Here is a 22,817-nt window from a genome sequence, read left to right on the forward strand (position 1 = left end):
TTCTAGTGTTAGGATTACAGACATCTTCTACTACATCCAGTTTAGGTATATATTAAATAAAACTTGTCAAATCATTTGTTTATATTGGTGTAGTTAATTCATTTCTGAGATGTGTGTGCCAATTCTTTTCTCTTGTACTCTGAGTTTCCCTCCCATTCTGTGAAAACTGCCCTTTCATACTACTATATATTTTTAAGATTTATTTTATATATGTCTGCCTGAGTGTGTGTGCTTGTACATGTGTGTGTGTTTGTATATGCAGGCAGGCCCAAACAGGCTGTCTGATCCCTTGTGTTGGCAGAACACCCAGGTGGCTTGCTGTATAAATACTAGAATCTAAACTTCAATCCCCATGATTATATAACAGATACTTTTAACTACTTTTTTTTCGAGATAGGGTTTTTGTAGCCCAGATTGGTCTTGAACTATTACATTTTATTAATCTATAATACAGAAGAATCTTTTCATTTCTGAATATGTCACATTGAGCCAAGGATGACCTTGAATTTCACAGTTTATTTGAATCATAAACTGCCACAATCCACAGTTGAGATGAAGTGACAGAATTTTCCACATGGCTTAATTTCTTCATCATGAACAGCTGAAATTGCTTTTAGAGATGTCAAATTATGGTCTATGGAGAGTGGGTGTGGGAGCTGGGGAAAGAAAGTTTTTGCTCACGCCCACTGAGGGATAAGATAAATTGTGAAAGAAGTGCTTCCTACTTCTGCCCATGGATCTAGATTCATTTTGAAAATAAAAGAAATAATTCAATTAATGTGGCAGATCTGTCTGTATTTCTATTCTGGTAAAATGTATCTCCTTTTGTCTTTTTTTTCTGTTTCACACTAGACACAACTCCGAAACCAGCTAATTCATGAATTGATGCATCCTGTATTGAGTGGAGAAGTGAAGCTTCCATCCATTTCAGTGGAAGGGAGTGCCCTCCTAATAGGCGCTTCTAACTCTCTGGTGGCAGATCACTTACAAAGATGTGGCTATGAATATTCACTTTCTGTTTTCTTTCCAGAAAGTGGTTTGGCAAAAGAAAAGGTAAATTCTGGTATTTTTTAATTTTCTCTTGACAGTTTCTTCCTCTAATAACTGTAAAGTGCTATCTAATTCCTCTGTTTGTCTTTTGACTGGCTAGCTTAATTTCTTGTTCATCTTTGATTCATGTCATCCCTGCACAAATGAGTATCAAATGTGACTGTTGTTAATGCTTAGTATTTCAGTCTTTTGTAAAATAGTGGATGATGTGTGGAATCACAAAATGTTTTGGAGCTAAAAGTGATGTTACAGTCCATGTGGTTTAAATTAGACTGGTAACTGCCATTTCTGTAGTGTTCGCTGAGAAACTGGCACTGTGCTAGGTACACTGCAGGGAGCACATGTGTTACAAATGATGACGCAGAATATAGACAGGTGAAGAGATTTGCCCAAGGTGAGTAACTTCTAAATAGCATTGCAGGACAGAACATTTCGTTTTCTAACATGTTCTTCATTTAGATGGCTGCAGGTGTTTCTCTGCTTTGTAGTTGCACAGAAGTGCAAAATACATAATTTAAGAAAATCTATAATAATAGCACATGTCTTATGTTTTATTACTCTAATGATTTTAACTAGTTCTTGTCACTGTTGAACATTATGGTCATATTTTATTATTTTAAAGTCAGATTTAACAAACATTCTCAGTACTTGTATATTACCTAAAATAGAATTTTGTTTTTAAAATAGTTTTAGGTTTGTAGCAGAATTGAGTGGAAAATAGTTTTCATATACTCTATCCTTCCCACATGCACAGAGTCCTACACAATCAGCATTTTTCATGTAGGGATACATTGGCTGTAGTCAATGATCCCAAATTGGCACTTAATTGTCAATCAAGTCTATCTTTTACATTAGGATTCATGCCTAATGTTTTCTCTGCGTGTTTTTGTTTGTTGTTCTGCAATTGTCCCAAAGTTTTAAGAAATAAGAACAATGTTAGTATTTTGATGAACAAATATGGTATACTTTATTAACTACATTCAACTTGTCAGCATAAATAATTTATTATTTAAGCTAGACATGGTGGCACACATCTGTAATCTCAGCTCTAGACAGACAGGAGAATCCCAAGTTTTAGGCCAGCTTGCTAAGTTTCAGGCCAACCAGGTATACATAGTGAGTAAGACCCTGTCTTAAAACAAGCATTAAAACAAGAATTCATTTTTAGCTCATTTTCTTTCTTATGACACATTTTACAATTTTGATTACTGTGTAATAGTTATATAATTATAGTAATATGTTGGAAGCATAACACGAAGGTGCTTGAGTCCACTGATCTCCAGAGAAACCGGGAATGTTAAGCCCACATGATTGTCTTTCTAATGGGAAAAACGAAAAGCCCATTCTTTCATCCATAAAGCTGAGAATTACAAGTGATTAATGGCCCAACAAATAATGCAGGGTCATGCCATATCAAGCTCCTACAACCAGGACTGTAGAGACCAGGCCAGATCCTTAGGTCCTTAAGGCTAGTACAGGTAGTGTATCTTTAGAACCTACCTTCTTGGAAGAAATGACATGTGCCCTGAGTTGAGTTTTAATGTAATTGTATTTCCTTTTGCACCAGAGATTGCATCACACCAGGAAACTTTTTCCAGATTATACTGGGCTTAAGTACATTGGAAATAAACTACCTGTTATTAGACTTCTCGAAGTGTGATCCAGGTTAATGAAGTCAATCTGTACTGGGTTTTCTTTTTTTTAGATTTATTTACTTATTATGTATACAGTGTTCTGTCTGCATGTATGCCTGCAGGCCAGAAGAGGGTGCCAGTTCTCATGGTTGTGAGCCACCATGTGGGTGCTGGGAATTGAACTCAGGACCTCTGGAAGAACAGCCAGTACTCTTAACCACTGAACCATTTCTCCAGCCTGTGTACCGGGTTTTCATTCCGATCTCGTTGTGCAGTTCCCTTTGTGCAGTATGAAACCTGCAGGGACCCTCTCAGTAATAATTAAACCAGTTCATATTATTAATTGTTTCTAATAATGTAAATGCCAGCCAGAGCCTCTTTAAAGGGAAACCATGTGAAAATACATTTTATTAGTGTTCTAAGGATAGAGCTAGTGCACAATGCATACTATAGTAGAAATATGTATATCAAGAATAGTTGTGTGGTTAAAACTATTTCAGGTACACAGTAGTCATTCATAGTTTAGAATAATAAAACCTGAAGTTTATTTACATTTTTATATAACTGTAAGGGCCCTGAAATTCATTCATAAACCCCTGATTCACCAAATAACTGAGTGTTATCTGTAAGGCATTCATGATTTCTTTCATTTATGTTAGTATTTGGAGGTTAATTACTTGATTAAAAATATTTTATCTGGATAGGCATGATGGCTTGTAATATGAGGGGCCGGCTTGTTGGGGTTTCTGTCCTGCCTGGTACCCCACAGCTGGCAACTCCCAAGGAAAATCACACACAGGACTCCATAAGATTATAAATTGATTGGCCCATTAGCTCAGGTTTCTTGTTAACTCTTATAGCTTATATTAACCCATTATTCTGATCTATGTTAGCCATATGGCTTGGTACCTTTTTCAGCTGTCAGCTTACATGTTGTTTCTTCAGTGGTCTGGGCAGTAATGGCAGAGGGAGCTTCCTGCTTCCCAGAATATTCCTGTTCTCTTAGCTCCACCTCTACTTCCTGTCTGGTTTTCCCACCTATACTTCCTGCCTGGCCAATCAGCATTTATTTAAAATATGATTGACAGAATATAGACAATTCTCCCGCACCAATGGCTCAGCAGATAAAGGCAGTTGCTATTAAGGTTTGATGGCTTGAGTTGGAGTCCTAGGTCCCATATGGTAAAAGGATTGGACTAATTCCTGAAAATTGTCCTCTGGTCTCCACATATACACCATAGGATGTTCAATTCCTCCTAATACACACAAAAATAAATAGTTGTAATTTAAAAAGCAACAAATTATTTGATTCTTCTGAACTCAGTATATTTATTGTAACTTGTTGGCAACATAAAAGCTTTGTTTTTGCATTACTAGGTTAAATATATATAGTATTATTTTAAATATGAAATGAGTCTTAATTTTATATTTAGTAATATTTCATCGTTTAAACTTACTGGTAGACAAATTTGGATACTTAAGCTTTTTTTCCCTCTCTTTAAGATATTTACTATGCAGGATCTATTACAGCTCATTCGAATCAACCCCTCATCCAATCTGTACAAATCACTGGTAAGAGTGTTTTATGATCTATTTTGATTTGCTACTTATAAATGAGTAATTTAATAAAGGTAAAATATTTTCTTTTAACAGATTTCAGGATTTGATAAAGAAAACCAAAAAGGTAGGAGACTTCATCTTTGTGGAAAATAGCAAGATTCTTATATATGCTTTTCTTACAAAAATATAAAACTTGTGGTCTAATAAGAAGAATAGGAAATTTAAGTAGAATTAAAACATTTGATTTTACTTGCTGACCATGGCTTGCTTTTAAATAAACAACTGTTCATATGTCATTTTGATAAAGATACCTTATTTCTTCACTTTCTATGTTTTTAATAAGTCTTTGATATTCAAGTAAGGATACTGCAGACAGTATTCAAGAGCCCAACTAGCAAATGAAAAATACTCTTAACAGAACACTTACTGTTTAGAACATTTGCATAATAGCTCCCTGCCCCATGAAAAAAGCTAGTAACATTAGCTATTTTTGTATATTATATATCCCCCTCAAATGTAATTTATGAAGTGTTAAATGTGTCAGTTTTTAAAAATATTAATGCTTTTTTATAAGTTTTCATACATTCTTCATAAATTACCTCAATCCTGGCTTTGATAATGGCCTTTCTTATTGTATATTGTTACTAAGGTTGCCAGACCATACTTTAGACTTGGTATTAGGCTTTGTGTCTTGAATATAAAGTGGCAACTTAGCTGCCATTGATAGTTAATCTTTGGGTCTTTTTAAGTAGTCTGTGACATGTCACAGTGGTCCTTTTGTGTTTGGATTTTTGATTTGTCATCCCTTCTAGAAAGTTCATAAGCTTGGAACTTAATGAGCAAACATTTGCTTGTTTGCTTTCAGCTAGCCCTTAGTTTTTGACTTATTGCCAGAGCTCTTGGAAGTGATGTTTGCAGTAAGTTAATTGGCTTACACGATGTTCTAGGCTTCCTGAAACATAGATCATCCCAGTTGAATTTCATTATAGCAACTGACCCCACATTCCAGAGTGAAACAGCTCTCAAAAGGTAAAGCTAGATCAGTTTGTACAACAAAATAAAGTGTATTTAGACATACAAGTGAATTATTATACAAAATAAAAATGACTCTCTTTTATCCCATACTACTAAGTATATGACTAGATAGACCCTACATTCAGAACTTCAAGGTGGTGTGCTATTTAGTGTAATTCTGGTTTTGATAGAGATGCTTATTTCTACTGTCTCTTGTGGTGGCCACTAAGTTCATGTGGTACCTGAAATGGGGCTACTGTGACTGAACAGTGAACTCGGTTTTAGTTGAATTTAAATTCAGTTACCCACATGGGTGCTATATTAGAAAGCACTGTCCTAAACTATGCCACTAATAGCTGTTGCCAAAATATTGAGAAGTAAATTTAGAACTTGAAACAATATTTAGAAATAATTCACTTTACTATAGATAATTGTATTAACCTTAAAAGATTGTTGCCCATGATTCCATAATGTACTTAAATGCTTCTGGTTCAAAAATCTTCTGACTAGCAGTTGTTTAATGTGGAAGTCAGAGAAACTGAGCAGCCTTTGTGTTAAGCATCCAAGTACCAAAATTTGAATAGAGCTCTTTGCTAACCATTTTGTTAATTTTGGCAAAAATCAGTATAAGGAGAGCTACAACTCAAATTTGGGATATTAGGTGATCTCTGGATAGAATGTAGACTGTGGCCAACAAGTGTTACTGTAATGTTCTCACTTAGGCTTATGGAGTGCTGAGCTTCATAATTGTAAATTAGTGGAGCCTAGCAGCTGAAGGAATTGGACTGTAATGTAGGTGATAGTTACTCATATGGAAGGACTTAATAATAATTGTGAAATTGCAGTCAAGTCTATTGGTAGTAGATAGTAAGAGCCAACTTTCTCACTGTTAGAATGGGAAATTTGGGCCAGCGAGATGGGCCAGCACATAAAGGAGCCTGTTGCCAAGCCTGACTACCTGAGTTCCATCCCCAGGATCCACATGCTGGAAAGAAGGAACTGACTCCATGATTGAGCATTTTGATAGTTTGTGTATAATTTTTAGATAGGGGAGTGATGTGTTTATAAGAAGAAATTATGAGGTTTCCATATGGTTCTGCTTATGTAAAAGAAGTTACAGTTGTGGGAATAGAATTTTAACATCTTTAGTAGAGAGGGATAAAAGATTGTAACTTGGAGCAGAAGTCCTTTCAACTGTTTAGACCATTTTTTTTGGTTTTTTTTTTTGAGACAGAGTTTCTTTGTGTAGCCTTGGGTATCCTAGAACTAACTCTGTAGACCAGACTGGCCACGAACTCATAGAGATCTGCCTAAAGCTTTGCCTCCCAAGTGCTAGAACTAAAGAAAGGCATGTGGCATGCACCATCACTGCCTAGTTGTTTAGATTACTTTTATGAGACTGATGCAGTGCCTACTGTGCTAAGGCAGCACCTTGTTTAGGCCAGTTTTTAAAAACATTTATGAGTTTCTGTGCATTTGTTTAATATTTAAAAGGTGATTATGTTTATTTTCCATGTAAATTTTCTTTTTGTGAATTTTGTCCATGTCTTTTCCTATTTTTTGTTTACTGATTGCTAAGAGTTCTTTGGCATTATGAGGAGCCTCTCAGTATTGCAGAATCTTTTCCAATATATCATTTGTCTTTTGTCTTTATTTTATGACATAAAAATTTATAATTTTTGTGGTTATGGCAATTTCTATATTCCTTTTAAGGTTTATATCATGTTTGGAAGGACCTTTCCTTGGTAATCAAATGATGTTATAAACCAAGACTCATAAACAGCAATAAAGCAATGGTTGAATGATATTCTGAAACAAAACTGTGTATGTTATGCTTTTATAGGTTTTCTTATGAGTTTCTTAAAGGAATTGGCAGAATATCATCAAACTAAAGAGAGCTGTGACGTGGAGACACAAACAAGTGACACATTTCCTAGCAGAGTGTCCCTAGGTAATTATAGCTTCTCCTTCAGTTCTGCTGAGTATCTTGTTATTATTTTGTTTTTGCCTGATTATTTTTTCAAACAGGGTCTCAACATATAGCCCCGGCTAGACTTGTGTAGACAGAGCTGGCCTCAAACTTTTGATTGTACTGCCTCTGCCTCCTCTGAATACTGATATTTTCAGATGTGTACCACCTCACTTGACCTGTTTTGTTTTGGGGAGAAGAAAATTGCCATATTTATCATACTGTGTGATTTTTTTTTTTTCCTGATCTGGAAAAATGCTACCTGTATGTAGGTGACAAGGAGATTCATTTTTGTCTGAAATTCTGTTGCTGGAGGTACCAGGAAATGCTTTCCACTCTCATAATCTGTCTTGAATGGCAAGGCTACACTGACCAGTCATATAGGGATCACAGGACCAGGTTCTTCCTTACATGTGGAATTTAACATGTCTTAACTAGGAAACTCATCTCATGTCTTCTCTGACCTTATTTTATAGTCATTAAATTAGTATGTGTCTTGGCCAGTGTTCTAGTGTTGCAAAGAAAATCATTTTTTTTGGAGTTGGCTTACAGGTTTAGTCCATTATCATCATGGCAGGGAGCATGGTGGCACATAGGCAGACATGGTGCTGGAGAAGTAGCTGAGAGTTCTATATCCAGATCTACAAGCAGCAGGAAGAGAGAGACACTGGGCCTGGCTTGGGCTTTTGGAACCTCAAAGCCCACCCTGAGTGACACACTTACTCCAGCAAGGCCACACATACTCCAAAAAGGCCACACCTCTTTATCCTTTCTAATAATGCCCCTCCCTGATGACTAAGCATTCTTAGTGCTCTTAGGGGGTGGTGTTCTTATTCAAACCACCATAGTATGTTACAAACTGTTTGCTTTGCAAAGAGAGAAGTCATTGTCTCATCATTTCACTTAATAGTTGAAACTGAGGTCCTCAGAGGGGAGAACAATTTGGAAACTCCCATTTGGGTAGAGTCCAAGGTCTTTGGTCCAAGGCCTAGAGATTTTGTACTCTGTGCCTTTCTATAATATCCTTCTACCTGTACTAGCTAGTTTTTATGATCAATTTTACTTGAAACAATTAAACAATTGCCTCCATCAGATTGGACCATTGGTACATCTGTGGAGAATTGTTTTGATTGATGTTGGAGGGACCAGCCCACTGTGGGCAACACCGTCACTTAGGAAGTGGCCCTGAGCTGTATATAAAAGTTGGCATTATGAGCCAGGAAACAAGGCAATAAGCATTCCTCTGTGTTTCTGCTGGAGTTCCTGCCTGACTTCCCTCAGTAATAGACTGTGACCTGGAATAAAAGCTGAAAATAAGCTTTTTCTTCTCTAGGTTGCTTTTGGTCATGGTGCTTGTCACAGCAATAGAAAGCAAACTAGACACTACCTTTTCTTTTTGTGTCAAAAGAGCTGGAAAGCAGTTATTTATACTTACGTGCTTACCCACCTTTTCGGTTCATCCTCACTTAATAGTGCCTTTAACTTGTAGGAAGATAAGGAATTCATCATTTACAAAGGTATATTCTACAACTAGACCCTTAAGTGTAGTTTAAATACCATTAGCAAAACATTGTGTGCTTATTGCAAAGAGAGCTTTCCAGTACTACAAAGCACATAGATAATTTTAATTTTTTCTAGTAGGTACATTTTTAAAAAATGAAAAGTAACAGGTGAAATTCATTTTAATTATTTAACCCCAAAATATTTAGCAAGTACTCAGTATAAAAATACTAATAGATATTTTATGTACATTTTTGTAGCAATTCCTGGAGATCTGGTGTGTTATATTCACTATACTCAGCTCAGATTGGGCTCATTTCAAATACTCAGTGACTACATGTGGCTAAAAAGTCCTGTATCAGACTGTGTGGTTATGGCTCATTAGAAAATAAGTGAAGTGGCTGGAAAAACATGCTCACAATTATAACTGCTGCAAACGCTCAATATTTTAATCTACTCTTACTATCTCTTTCTTCCTATATGTGCTGGTGTGCATGGGCTTGTACTCTACATTCGGGTTTATCATCTGCTTCATGGTTGATTTGGCTATCTTGTTGATTTAGAGGACCAAGGGCCTCCTGGAAAGAGATCTGGCATGAGGCCTTGAGTTGGGCCTGGTTGTGTGGTAGTTGCTTGACTCTCTGGAAGTTACTCAAACTCTATGGCCATTTGTTCCTTACCTATAAAATGCAAGAGTTAAAGTACATAGTTTTTATGCTTTTAAAGTCCTTGTTTTGATCATGTGTCAACTTTAATCCAGGTCCAAAGGTCTCTGCACTTAGAAACTGAGAAGAGGTTGATTCGTACTTTTCATTTTATTATTGACATTTCAAACATTCAGAACAGTTGAAACAATGTTACAGAGACTATTTGCTTGCATAGATGCTGCTGTGAAATTTGTATTATACTTGTTTATCACTTATCTGTCCACTTATCCATCTTGGTTTTTGAATGTATTTCATTTTGGTTTTTGAATGTATTTCAAAATAGGTAGCAGGCATCTCTACACTTCCCTTTTAGTATAGTCTGCTTTGGGCCTCTTGCATACTTGACTGAGTTGATTTTATATTTCCTAATTGGCTGTGCTATTTTTTTAATAGCTGAGAAGTTTCAGCTTATCGATGAACAATTTGCAGATGCTTTTCCTCACCGTCCCAAGCTAGAATCTTTAGAGACAAAGTTAAATGAATATAAGAGAGAAATACAACACCAGCTTCAGGCAGAAATGTGTCAAAAGGTAAGCTGTAGTTCTTGCTGCTATTAATGAGAGCTACTTCCACTTGTCTTCTACTGTCTTCCTCTTAGGCATGTGGGGAATAGCTGACAGTTTTTATTAAAGAATAGAGTACTATACTGTTATGCACATTTTTCTCTCCATAAATGTCATTTGTTCACGTTTGCCCAAATCCTTTAGGACAGTAAATGAGATAAAACTAAAAATGGATTAAAGATGTATTTGGATAGAACATTATTAGTAACCTAATGAACAGTGAATTTGTACTATGTTTTAGTAACTTTTTTCCATTTATGTGCTCAATTCATAGCTGAAGTATTTTAGAGAAGCTGAAATAGCAAAAGTTAAGATGGAAGAGAAAAGAAAGTTTGAAAAAGAACTGGCAGAGTTCCGGAATGAATTTGAAAGAATTTGTCAAGCTAAAAATGAAGCCCTCATTTCTCAGGAAAAGAATACCCTGGAAAGAATTAAAAAGCACCGAGAGGTAATATCTGGAAATACTTTACTGGGTGGCTATGTCTTGCTGCTGTTAGTACCTTCATTTAAGATCCAGAAAGGACAGTTGATAGAACAAGGCTCTAGAGGAGCAGTTGAAACTGTAGTAGTCAAGAGTGCAAAGTTCACACACGCCCACATAGTCTTTGCTCTGCAGGGCAGAAAAGAAAGAACTGAAGTGAATGTCCCTCCTGGGATTAGGAGACACTCAGCAAACAGCATCTGTCTTGTCAGGCATATTAGAGAGAGGGCTTCAGGGAGAGACTTGGAGGTAAATAGTGCTATTGGACAAGGGGGAGCAGCTCTTTAAAGCAGAGAGGATAATACCATTACAATACCCAACTGAGGCATCAGCCTGAAAGTGGAAGAGCAAACCATGTTCTTGAACAGAGGTTTCTGTTCTGACTCTGGAGAGGATTGATCATTTCTGAGTACCCGTTCCTCCCTTTCCGTGAGGGTGGGAAAGTAGCAGCAGTTGAGGAATGCTGTTTTGCCAAGCTTCATTTGACTTGAGAAAGGCGGCATCAAGAATTAAAGACCTTGGGGCTCTGCTAGGGTATGAAGAGAGAAAAGACAGAACCAGGAAAGAAAGGAAATGCGGATATATGGCAGTCTCAGAGTGATCTAGGAGTAGGATCTGAGAGGCTGCTCAGAGTAGCCCAGTCACATTTCAGGCAGAGATTTCCTTCAGGAAAACCTGTGTTCAGCCAAACAGGACTTGGAGTACTCTTTTCAGTGTGCATCCAGAACAGCGTCAGAAAATGTTCAAAATAGGAATGTTTCCCCCTAGAGTGCATCATTGCTCGGGATTTTCAATATGACCTTTCATCCAGTATTAAATAGGGCCACTCTACTATGTGTCTAGCATATCTGAGAAATGAACTTGTAACATGAAAAGACTGGACCTGCTTGTTTGTGTTTCTGTCCTGCCCGGCCCCCCAGCTGTTTAGTCCCAGAGAAAATCACACATAGGACTCCGTAAGTTAGAAAGCTGATTGGCCTTTTAGGTCTAGCCTCTTACTGGCTAACTCTCACATCTTGATTAACCCTTTTTTTTTTTTTGATCTATGTTTGCCATGTGGCTCAGTACCTTTTTCAGTGGGGCAGCTCACATCCTGCTGGGCAGGAGTGGGAGGAATCAGCTTCCTCCTTCCCAGAATTCTCCTGCTCTCCTTGCATCATTTTCACTTCCTATCTGGTTTTTCTGCCTACACCTCCTGCCTGTTCAATCAGCGTTTATTTAAAACATGATTGACAGAATACAGACATTCTCCCGCACCACGGACTAATCTCATCTATGAGAATAAGCATAGATGTTTCAGATACTGGGTTATGTTTAGATTAACAACTTTATCTTCAACATAGGTGACTGACTAGATCCCTATTTAGTTAATATTACATGAAAGGTTGAAGATACAATACCTTTGGATGCATGTCCACATCTCTCCCTGTTAAGCCTGTACTGTTCTTCATGTCACCTCAGTGACTTCTTCCCCAGCTCACTGAGTGACTCATACAGGTGTTTTTCCTGGATGTGGTCTTTATATATTTCATGTATGAGATCATTACATCCTCATGTGATTGTTTCTCCCTCAACCAAATTGTGAGATCCTTAGAGACGAAGAACTTTTCTGCTTCTGATATTGTTTTTTCAGTGATGGGATGGGAACTTTGGAGTTCACTGGATGGTCACTTGATGACCCATAAACTGAAACATTTAGGCACCATCCTTAATCACCATGGAGATTCTATTTTGGAATTCATTACTGACTGCATATGTTTAATGTTTTTCCTGCTGATTCAGAACTTACCAAATTTTTGAGTAAGGGAATATGAGGGTTGTTAAAGAACTAGACTAGGGATGTTAGGAATATAGCACAGTGTAGTTTATCATTCATTGAGAGACTAATTTTGTTTACAAAAAAAGTATATTTTTATGCAAACTACAATATAGACTTAAAAAGCAAATCTTGATGAAATCTCTTCAAGGAGAAATTGTTACCCTAAATATCTGTAACTTTCAGTGTGTTCTAGAATTTAGGAAGTAACGTCTGAGTTCTGGTATTTTTATTTTATTTTGCTTGTTTGTAATAATAAATGCTTTTCTATGCAGATTGAAACGAAAGAAATTTATGCTCAAAGACAACTTCTACTAAATGACATAGATTTGCTTAGAGGTAGAGAAGCAGAGCTGAAGGAAAGAATTGAAGCTTTTGAATTGTAAGTAATGCATGTTCTTTTTGTATGTGCAAAAGTTGTACTAAATATTATGTTTAAATTTTCTAGCCTTTTCCAAAAGATTTAGTGTGTGATGTCTGCAAGGGTATATGCAAGTGCACTCACCCGTATATGCCTGTGTAGGTCAGAGGTCAATGTCAGACATCTTTATCACTCACCACCGTATTTTTTACAGGGTCTTTCATTGGTTGGCTTGAAGCTCATTGATTGACTAGACTTACTGAACAACAAGCTCTGTGCATCCATGTCTTTCTTTCATCACCCCTACCATTTCTGACTTTTTGTGGATATTGGGGATCTGAACACAGGTCCTTATGCTTTTATAGCAAGCATTTCATTTACTGAGCCATCTCCCCAGCCAAATAGAAACCTAGTGTGAGAGTGTATGTCTGTAATCCCAGCACTTTGGAAGGGTGAGTCAGGGTTATTTCCAGAGGTTTAAGACCAGCTCAAGCTCCATGGTCAGTTCTAGGCCAGCCTGGCTACTTGAATCAGATGTTCAGACTTGTACTCAAAGAAAGGAAATACAGTAGTCTGACTTGTCATGGGTGGAGCTATTTCTCATTGTGTTGATACTGCGTCTAATAACAAAACAAAACAGAGCAAAATTGCCAGGGAGAGTTCCTGGCTGTGAAGGTGATATCAACTGCTTTAGAAGGTACAGCTTGGAGTTTTTTGTAGACTGTTGGATAATAAGTTGGGCACCATGATGAAATATTTCTATCAGACTGTCTTGAGGCTAGACAACTTGGAGGTACTCCTAATGCTTCAGCATATACTTTGCTTTGCAGCTACCTTCAGTTATCATACCTTATAGTTTCTTATATGTAGCTGAACTTCAGGCATCCTGGCCTGCTCCATTTACCTACTTTGTACTCCAATCTCCAATAAGGAAATGTGGTTTAACTTGGCCTGTCATGGAACCATTTCTTGTGATGGGGGTGGAGGCGCTACTTAACATGTTCTAAGTGCTCAGGATGCTTTATCCTTCAGTTTTACCTGGGACTGCTAGCAAGCTCACCACCTGTAGTGTGTGCATATAACCTTTTTTCCCCATTAGAATCAGTTGTTAGCACTCAACAGGTACTCTAGAAGTCTAGTGCATTAAAGAAATTGTCACTGTCTTCATCGCTGTTGTTTTCTCACGTCTGTAGGCTCAGTTCGTTTGATTTCTTCTCTACCTAACTTTTTTACCTCCGCTACTGCTCTGCTCTCATAAGCATTCAGGTAAATTAAGTGTACTTGCTGGTGCATGCCTTTCCAGGTTAGCCAGCAGAGGGTGCTGGTGCTGACTCATAGAGTTTATACCCAGTTAGACTAGTGAGCTTTGGGGAGTGCTTTCCAGAATGGCTTGTTCTCTGCAGCACTCTGGAAAGTGGAGAACTGCTAGTACTGCTCATCTAACCTCACTAGGAGGACCTTATTGAGTCAACGTATAGCAAGGATATGATCTCTCCCTCCCTCCCTCCCTCCTTAAATCCCTTCTTCCATCCCCTCTCTTCAGTATTTAATCAATGGATTATTAAGTGTTGAAAGCTTATCTTCTACCTTGAGTATCTATGGGCTAGTGAAATAGATACAACACTTGTAATAAGTATTATAAAAAGTTATGTATATAAGATAACTTTTGTTTGTGCTTTTATAACATCCTTCTTCACCTCTGAATTGGTTATGACTACTTACCATCTATAACTAGGTTTTAGTTTGAGATATAGTTTCATGTTTTTAAAACCCTGGCTAACCTGAAACTTACTATGTACACCAGGCTGGCCTTGAACTTGAAATAGTCCTTCTGCTTCTGCTGTCTAGTGCTGAGATTATAGGCATGGGGCACTGTGGTCATGTTGTAACCAGTTTGCTTGTTTTGTATGTATATTTAATTTTAAAATTAATCTTTATTGGTGTGTGACTGGGTGAATGTGCAGCACAGCAGTGCACACATAGAAAGGTTAGAGGACAACTTAAAATGAGTCAGTTCTTTCCGACCATGAAGATGTGGATCCTGGGTATTGAACTCAGGCTTGGCAACAAGTGCCTTTACACTGCCCTCCTAGCCAGTTTTTAAGTGTTAATTAGCTCCTATAAGGAACTACTCTGGCTTGATTCCTTCCTGCTTCTCTAAGCCAGATACTCCTCGTCAGTTTGTAAAATATAGGAAGACTTTTTTTCACTATTAGTACAGTTACATACATTTCAAATTTATTACATCAGATATTGTACTTTGTTTGTTTTATATGTTTTTGTTTATTTCAGGACCCAGAAGCTCCAAGAAGAAAAATATAAAAGTGAGGCTGAGGCACTTCAGAGACGGGAACAGAATCTGAAGAACATTGAGGAGACCTATGATCAGAAGCTCAAAACTGAACTTTTAAAGTAATTGTTTGGCATTTTTAAAGAAGTAATATGTTTGAATTAAGTTGGTGAAAATGAACAAAACTGATGATGTATGTAAGGCTAATATTTACATGTCAAAGTTTAGTGTTTGAGCAAATCTATTTTCTATGACAAATCAAACCTTTTTCATGCATACTTGAGTTAAGATAGTTTTTAAAGCATCCAGTGTAGAGAATTACATCAAATGCTTTTATTCCTAGCTTCTCTGGCTGGGAAGGCTTGTGATTTACTTTAACCTTATATGTATAAATATGTATTATATTGTATATTTTCCCTTTAACTTTAGGGCACCCTATGACTCCTTAGCTTGTGTAGCTGATTAGCTGTAAAATTGGAATTCTCGTCACTTTAGTCATCTTTCTCATGCTGCCACTGAGATGTGCATGTCAATAACAATTTACAAATTACTTAAGGTAGAATTGGATCGTGAACATGTATGTGCTTTGTATTCCTTCAAGACACTGTAAATCCAGGATCAAAAAGGAACTATATGAAGCAAAAGATGATTCAGGGGAGGGAAAATATGACAGCTATGGTTACTTTGGTCTACCCTCCTTCCCTCCTGCTTTTTGCTTTGTAGTCCAAGTTGACTCGAAATTTCTGACTCTCCTGCTCCAGTTCCCAAGTTCAGTGATAGCAGATGTGTGCCATTATGCCCAGGTTCTTTAGCTTTTCTCTAGTCCTAATTTTATGAACCAGTGAATAGAATCCTAGAGCAAAGGCAATTGTATGGCAGCTTTTCTCAGTGGCAGTTGTTTCCTAATAACCTTTAATATTTGTCTTTGGTTTCAGCAAATGTAGGGGTGGAGGATGTTCATCACAGGAGGGTTTGTCTTTCTTTTCTTCCATCTCTGACTAGTGACAACTGAAAAAAAAATAAGTAAAATTCCATGGAAATATCCCTTTTGCTATTGCTGATGTGGATAAAATACCAGTAGGATCTCAATTGTACATAAACTCTAAGAGCACAAGTTCCATCCTGGTTGGGGTTGGGGAGATTGCGCAGGCAGATTACAAGTGACTGACTGCCTTGCCATCTCTGGGGACGTAAAATCTGTTGTGTGCTAGTTAAGCTTTACTGTGTTTCCTTTAATGCTCTCTGTACCAATTGAGACCAGTTGGAAAGTAGTTGTTTTCAGTAACCCTATGCTAACACCCTTCATTTTGTGTGATTGAGTTTTGGGTCCAAATTAACAGGATAGAGGCAGGGTTTTTACTGGACATTTGATGTTTAGAATTCAGTTACCTGGCCTTAGAACTTTTGAAATTTCTCCTCAACCATGTTGGCACCCTTAGATATGCTGGGCCACCGATAAGCTCCTTAGGGTTAGTGGTCTTTTTCAGGGAGATGGCAAGGACCTCATTTTAGTCGTTCTGATTCTCAGATACCAACTGGAACTAAAGGATGACTACATCGCTAGAACAAATAAACTACTAGAAGAGGAAAGGAAGAATAAAGGTGATTTGGGTGGCTGGCTTATTTTAGATCTGATAAAAGTTATTATCCTCCTAAGTTGCATCTGTTTTATATTCTTAAATACAGCTTTCGCTTTTTACAAAATGTTTATTTACATATTATTTCTCAGAGGGAGGGGATGTATTGCTATGGTGTGCATGTGACGGTCAGAGAACTTATGGGACTTGTTTTTTTCCCTTCTACTGTGGGGGTCTCTAGCATTGAAATTGGGTTGTCAGATTTAGCAGCAAGTGTTTTTACCCACCAGTCCATTTCACTGGCTCTTCATTGATTTTTTTTTTAAGATTTATTTTATTTTATGTGTATGGGTGTTTTGCCTGCACATATGTCTGTGTGCTATGTGCATGTGGTGCTTGTGGAGACCAGTAGAGAGCATTGGATCTCCTGGAGCTGATACAGATTGTGAGCTGCCATGTGAGTGCTGGGAATTGAACCCAGGTCTTCTGAAAGAGCAGCCACTGCTCTTAACTACTGAGTCATCTTTCCAGCCCCATTATAGAAAATTTTACTTTCTCTGTCCTCTGTGACCAGGTTTAATAGTTTTTTTTTTCATACATGTCATTATACTTCTTAAGCTCTCAAGTTTACATTGATCTGAGGCTATGAAAGTTGAATTTTTAATTTTGAAAATTTTTAAATTTTCAGATAGTTTACATTTTAATATATTTGTGAGAAATTATGAAAAGAATATGAACTTTGGAAATTTCAAACATTTTTGAAGTAAACAGGAACTGCTTTCTTGCTATTAACTAGATACCAACTGTGTGACTCCATTTGTTCATGTCTTATAGAAGCAGATGTATCTCCTGTAGGATAGCATTATTGTGTACTTAGATTTGTGAAATTTTCTTTTGATGATATTTATCTGCATAGATTTGTGTTAGAGGAAGGAAAAACTACAGAAGGAAAACATACAGATCTTTGCTTTTTAAGGAAAGTAGATGCCATTAGCAGATCCCATACCCTGCCCAGTTGTAGTAACTGGTTAGCATGTGAACATACATGACACATGTTAACTTATCATTCACTGGGTAATGGGTCTTATTTCTTATTTGCCCACTAAATTTTGACTTATACACTTGTTGCTTTAGACTATGCAGCAATAGTTATTAGGTCTCATAGAGTGACCATGAATTATTAAATGTTTTTTTGTGTTCAGTAGGAAATCACTATTTAATTGGCCTTTTTTTATTCCCTAGAAAAAACTATTCATTTGCAAGAGGAACTCACACTTATTAATTCAAAAAAGGAAGACCTCAGTAAATCTGTAAATCGTATGAAAGAAGTTGAGGTAATTGTAAAACTCATTTTTTAGTTTCTTTAATGACATGTTAGGGTTTAATACTATCTTTTGTTTACAGAGAACATAGGGGTGTATGGAGATTTATTTATTTTTTGTGCATTGGAGCTTTGCCTGTGTGTATAGTGCGGAGTTACAGAGGATAATCTTAGCTGTCATGTAGGTGTGTAGGAATCAAACCCTGGTCCTTTGGAAGAGCAGTTCTGCTCTTAACATTGAACTACCTCTCCAGCACCATAAGCATTTTTGATGTGCTTGAATTGATAATTTTATGACTAAGAAGGTGATAGATTCAGTTAATGCAGTAGGCTCTAATTTCAAGCAAAGGCACATAGGGACATAAGAAAAGAACTTGTATCTAAGAGTCCTGGTGCTCAAATAGTACCTCCCTCCGTTACTGCTCATATGCCTTTATGTGAGTGTAATCTTGGAGATATTTTTAACAATGCATGAATTTTGGGTGAGTTGAGTGAACTACCCGTAACAGATGATGAGCATATCTTAGCCTCTTTTTCATTGGTAGCTATTACAATTTTCTATCACTACATCATTCTTTTATAGACTGTTTTTAGGCAAAGTAAAATTTTTATATACCAATATACTATACTATTTTTAGTGGTATGCTTCTCATGTAATGTACAAAACTAAAACTTTAAGTAGTTAAAGGAGATTGTAGCACACATTTGATCTTAGCATCCAGGAGGCAGGCAGATCTGAGTTCCAGGTCAGCCAGGGCTAAATGTGACTCTTTCTAAAACAAAAAAAGCAAAACAAACAAAAACCTAAACTGAAGTAGATACTATAGGTTAAAATTTACCTTTGCAGCCTTGAGATTTGTGTAGGCTTTCATATCCAGATACGGGACACATAAGACTAAGGAAAGGAAAACACCTCACAGCAGTAGAGATTGTTTCCACCTTTTATCTGTTCATGTTTTAAAAATGTCTTGTTAAGTTGTGCAAATGTATTGGCAGCATTTAAGAATTGACTCGAAATTGCCTTCACTCTATACTCTTTCATTACTTCATAGGACAGAGGTCTATTGATACAGACTCTGAGCTTCCTCTGGCCTATCACCAGTGCAGAAGGCCTGACCTCTGTCTGGTAGTCACTGTCATTCATTTATGATGCTTAGATTCAGACAGCCTTCCAGCCTTTACCTTTGCAGTGCTGTGAAAGTTATTCAGATGTAAGTTTTCCTTTTTCAATTTTAGCTGGAGCTAGAGTCTGTCAAAGCCCAGTTTTTGGCAATGTCAAAACAAAACCACTTGCTGAATGAAAAGATGAAAGAGATGAGTGATTACTCACTACTGAAAGAAGAGAAAGTGGAGCTTCAGGCACAAAATAAATTACTTAAACAGCAACTGGAAGAGACTAGGAATGAGAACCTACGTCTACTAGACCGTATGTCTTTTTTTTTTCTGATCTGCCTGTTTTTGTAACTTACATTAGGTCGGGATTATAGAACAACTTTGTATCTATAAGGAAAGCTTACATTGGGAGACTCTTTTAAGATCCTTACATTGGAGCTGCTTCCTTTTTGTTTGCTATTGCATAATTAGTAGTTTCATTTTAAGTAATATTTGTTAAATAACTGCCTCTGTGGGTGACTTCAGGGTTCAAGCCCTCTGACTATTGCCTCAGTTGAGCCAGTAAGCACTTGGAGCGAGGCAGGGAGAGGAGGCTGAAATTATAGTTATTTCTACTCTTAGCCTTGATCTCCAGGTACAGCAGTCTGGATTGCTTATGTGCTCTGCCTCTCAGGCAAGAGAACTCACAGTCCCTGCTGGAGGCCTCCCATTAGTGCTCTGTGCCTCTGCCTACTCATTGTACCTCTGAAAACTTCTCCCTCTCCCAAGCCTCCTAGTCCTTATAGAGCACTAGCATTGTGGCTCTGTTTCTACTACTCTGTCCTTTATAATTACCCTACAAAGGCACATTTTATTAATGGGGTTCTTGGAAAGCACCATCTGCCTTATTTCTATAGCCTGACTGCCATGGGCTGCTGTTCAGATGGGGTGAAACCAGGGACATGCACTGACAGGTGACAAATAGGGAGTTCTTTCTTAAAATATCATCTGCATGTGGTAGAGGGAATAGATAGGACATTGACTTAATTTAAGAATTTGAAAGAATTCTTTAACTTAGAGGGCTACTGGAGGAATAAAGTTATATTAATATGAATTAAATAACTTTATTCTGAAATTTGTGAGACAGGATTGTTCATAGGCCATTTAATAGAAGTGGTAGAATATTAATTGCATGAGTATAAAGAAAGAAAATGTTTAAACCTCTTTAAAGAACTGCTTTTTCAAAAAAGCTAAATAAGAGAATTTAAGATTGATAATAACTAGGAATGTTTTTCTTTTCTTCTTAAACCCTCTTAGGTATAACTCAGCCACCTCCTGAGCTTTTGGTTTTTCAGAAAGAATTACAGAAGGCAGAACATGCTATGGCACTGGAGCACAAGGAGTTTGAAACTCATAGGCAAGCCCTGCAGAAACAGCTGCAGAGTGAGGTGGGTCTTGTTCCTTCTTTTTGTGGGCATTATGCCAGTCTACTTTGTAGTAGTTATAGAACCTTTAGACGTGCCACACCAGCGAAAATCGGATATATTTGAATACAAAGAATTTCTTCCCCAACAGTGCAAAGGAGCCTTTCTCATATGAGAAAATTCTCTGATGTTTCTGACTTTATATTCCTAATAGTAATAGCACTGAATGGAAAGTAAATTCATCTAGCTGTAAACTTCTCAGAGGTCCTGGTAATTCTCATCATGAGTCTCTTGATTCCTACTTTGTGGCATACACACATCCACTGTGTCTCTGTAATTGCTGTCTTCGTGCAGTAGAATAGCTAGCTATTTTTAGACTTAAATTGAAAAGGGAAGGAGTGGGAGGTGGCACACACATTTACTCCCAGCACTCAGGCGGCAGAGGCAGGTGTGTCTGTGAATTCTAGGATTGCCAGGGCTTCACAGAGAGACCCTGCCTCAAAAAACCAAAACTTGTTTGGATGTTGTTTTAATAGAGGTCTTCCTATTGGTTTTTGGTGTAAATGCTTCTTCAAATTGGCAAAACAAAGAATAGAAGCACAATAAGAGAAATTTTCTTTCTGAAGAAAACTTCAGAAAGTTTGTATTTGGTTGTATTTATTTCTTTTTCTTTGACTCTTTTTCAGATTGAACATTCTTCACAGTTAAAGGCCCAGATATTAGACTATGATGCTTCTGTTAAAAGGTTAACCATTCAGGTTGCTGATTTAAAATCACAACTAAAACAAACTCAGACAGGTTGGAGACTCTTAAAAATAAATTGCTTATTAATTGTGTGTGGGTATGTGTGCAGAGAGAGAGAGAAACAGACACATAGAGCACCAAAATACTGTGGCATTCAGGTGGCGGTCACAAGACTTACCAGGAATTGGTTCTCTGCTTCTACCTTGCTGAGACAATGTGTCTCTTGTTTTTGTGGTTGCACTGCCTTCCAGGATAGGTAACCTGTGAGCTACCTGCTGTTACAATAAGAATGTAGATGTGTGCTACTACATTCAGCTCTTTTTCAGTATGCTTAGAATATTTTATAGCTGTATAAAGTATTTCTTGATCATATCCATCCTACTCCTTTTTCCTGCTTCTCCCTTCTGTCAGTATATCTTCCTTTCAGCCTTAATCCTCTTTATTCCCCCGCCAACTCAATGTTTTGTTTCTTTTTTTATGTGACCCTGATAAGGCTAAGAGGTTTTCCTATATTTTTATATAGTCTTCAGTAGACCGGTGTGTAAATACATAAGAGAAACAGGATAGCAGGGTACAAAGAGAATTCCTTCCAGAATTGGAGACCTATTTTTGTTTTGGTCTTTAGTTGAAGTTGTTTGATCTTGAACATAACACTTTAGAACTTCCTCAAGTTCCTAATTTATAGTGGGGATAATGGTATCTACTGGGCCACAGTGAGGAACGATGGAATGATGGAATGGATATTGAGCATGAGCTGGTATATGGAAGCCCCTCAGGCACTAGTTACTGCTAGTGGTTCATCACTGTGTCTTTACTGTGGATCTCTCTCACTCTCTCCTGCTTTCTTCTTCTATTGCTTTTGGGTCCAGTCTGTATTTGTTACCCATTCAGCTTGTTTTTCATCCTTCCTTGACCTGAGCCTTCCTTAGTTCCAGCTTGGACTCATGTTTCTCATTAAGCCCCTTGTTCCTTCCACCACCACTAGTTTTATTTCTATCTCATTACTCATTTCTAAACTCTTCTTCAGTTTTTCATTTTTTACTAGCAATTGTTTGCCAGACTGTCTGCCACTGAAAATATAGGAGTCTTGTAATGTGGAAGTAGATCAAAGCTAGGGCCCTCCTGCTGACCACACACATGGACTTAGCCCATTGTACACTTGTCTTTGTAGCATCATAAGGAAGTGTTGCATGGTAAGAGGCAGCAGAGGTACAAGATTTATGCGAGAAAATCTCAGCAGCTCTAGGAATTGCTGACCATGTGGCCCCCATCTCAGGAAGACTATCCTCTCTTCAAGTAGAGAGCAGTGAGAATTTGTGGCCAGATTATCTGACACTCAGGCTTTGGGGGAAACTATGTTGGAATCAAATGTGTGAGTATTCATGCTGGTTGGGATAAACAATATTTATTAGATGGATATGCTACAGTTCAGATCTGGCTAGACTTTGTACCAAGAAAATTATATATTTTTATTTCTCATCTAGATGTAGGTATTTCAGACTCATTTGTAACAGATTGTGAGGTTATATCATGTTTATAAAGGCTTGATACATGAAGTTAGCTTTCAGTCAATATTAATAGTTATGACTATGACTTCAAAAACTGTTTAATGTATAAGCTTGTTCTTACTACTTTAAAAATATTTTTGAGCATAATTTAATTTTATTTACAGCTTTTCCTTCTCATTTCTCATATTTTCTTTTTGGGACATGCA

General features: G+C 37.3%; 1 protein-coding gene across 1 annotated transcript in view; it reads left to right on the top strand.

Moving 5' to 3' along the window:
* The window catches only part of Ofd1 (OFD1 centriole and centriolar satellite protein), a 37,912-nt gene that overhangs the window by 3,552 nt on the left and 11,543 nt on the right, over window positions 1-22,817 (top strand). The window contains exons 3-15 of the mRNA XM_048446212.3: window positions 853-1,053; window positions 4,188-4,256; window positions 4,338-4,368; window positions 7,102-7,209; window positions 9,828-9,964; window positions 10,272-10,445; window positions 12,570-12,676; window positions 14,948-15,067; window positions 16,474-16,547; window positions 17,765-17,856; window positions 19,080-19,269; window positions 20,253-20,383; window positions 21,046-21,157. Of these exons, the coding sequence (XP_048302169.2) occupies window positions 853-1,053; window positions 4,188-4,256; window positions 4,338-4,368; window positions 7,102-7,209; window positions 9,828-9,964; window positions 10,272-10,445; window positions 12,570-12,676; window positions 14,948-15,067; window positions 16,474-16,547; window positions 17,765-17,856; window positions 19,080-19,269; window positions 20,253-20,383; window positions 21,046-21,157 (1,546 nt within the window). The remainder of the gene's footprint in view (window positions 1-852; window positions 1,054-4,187; window positions 4,257-4,337; window positions 4,369-7,101; window positions 7,210-9,827; window positions 9,965-10,271; window positions 10,446-12,569; window positions 12,677-14,947; window positions 15,068-16,473; window positions 16,548-17,764; window positions 17,857-19,079; window positions 19,270-20,252; window positions 20,384-21,045; window positions 21,158-22,817) is intronic.

The sequence above is a fragment of the Myodes glareolus genome, chromosome X, assembly GCF_982192425.1.
Source record: "Myodes glareolus chromosome X, mMyoGla1.1, whole genome shotgun sequence".
Taxonomy (NCBI): Eukaryota; Metazoa; Chordata; class Mammalia; order Rodentia; family Cricetidae; genus Myodes; species Myodes glareolus.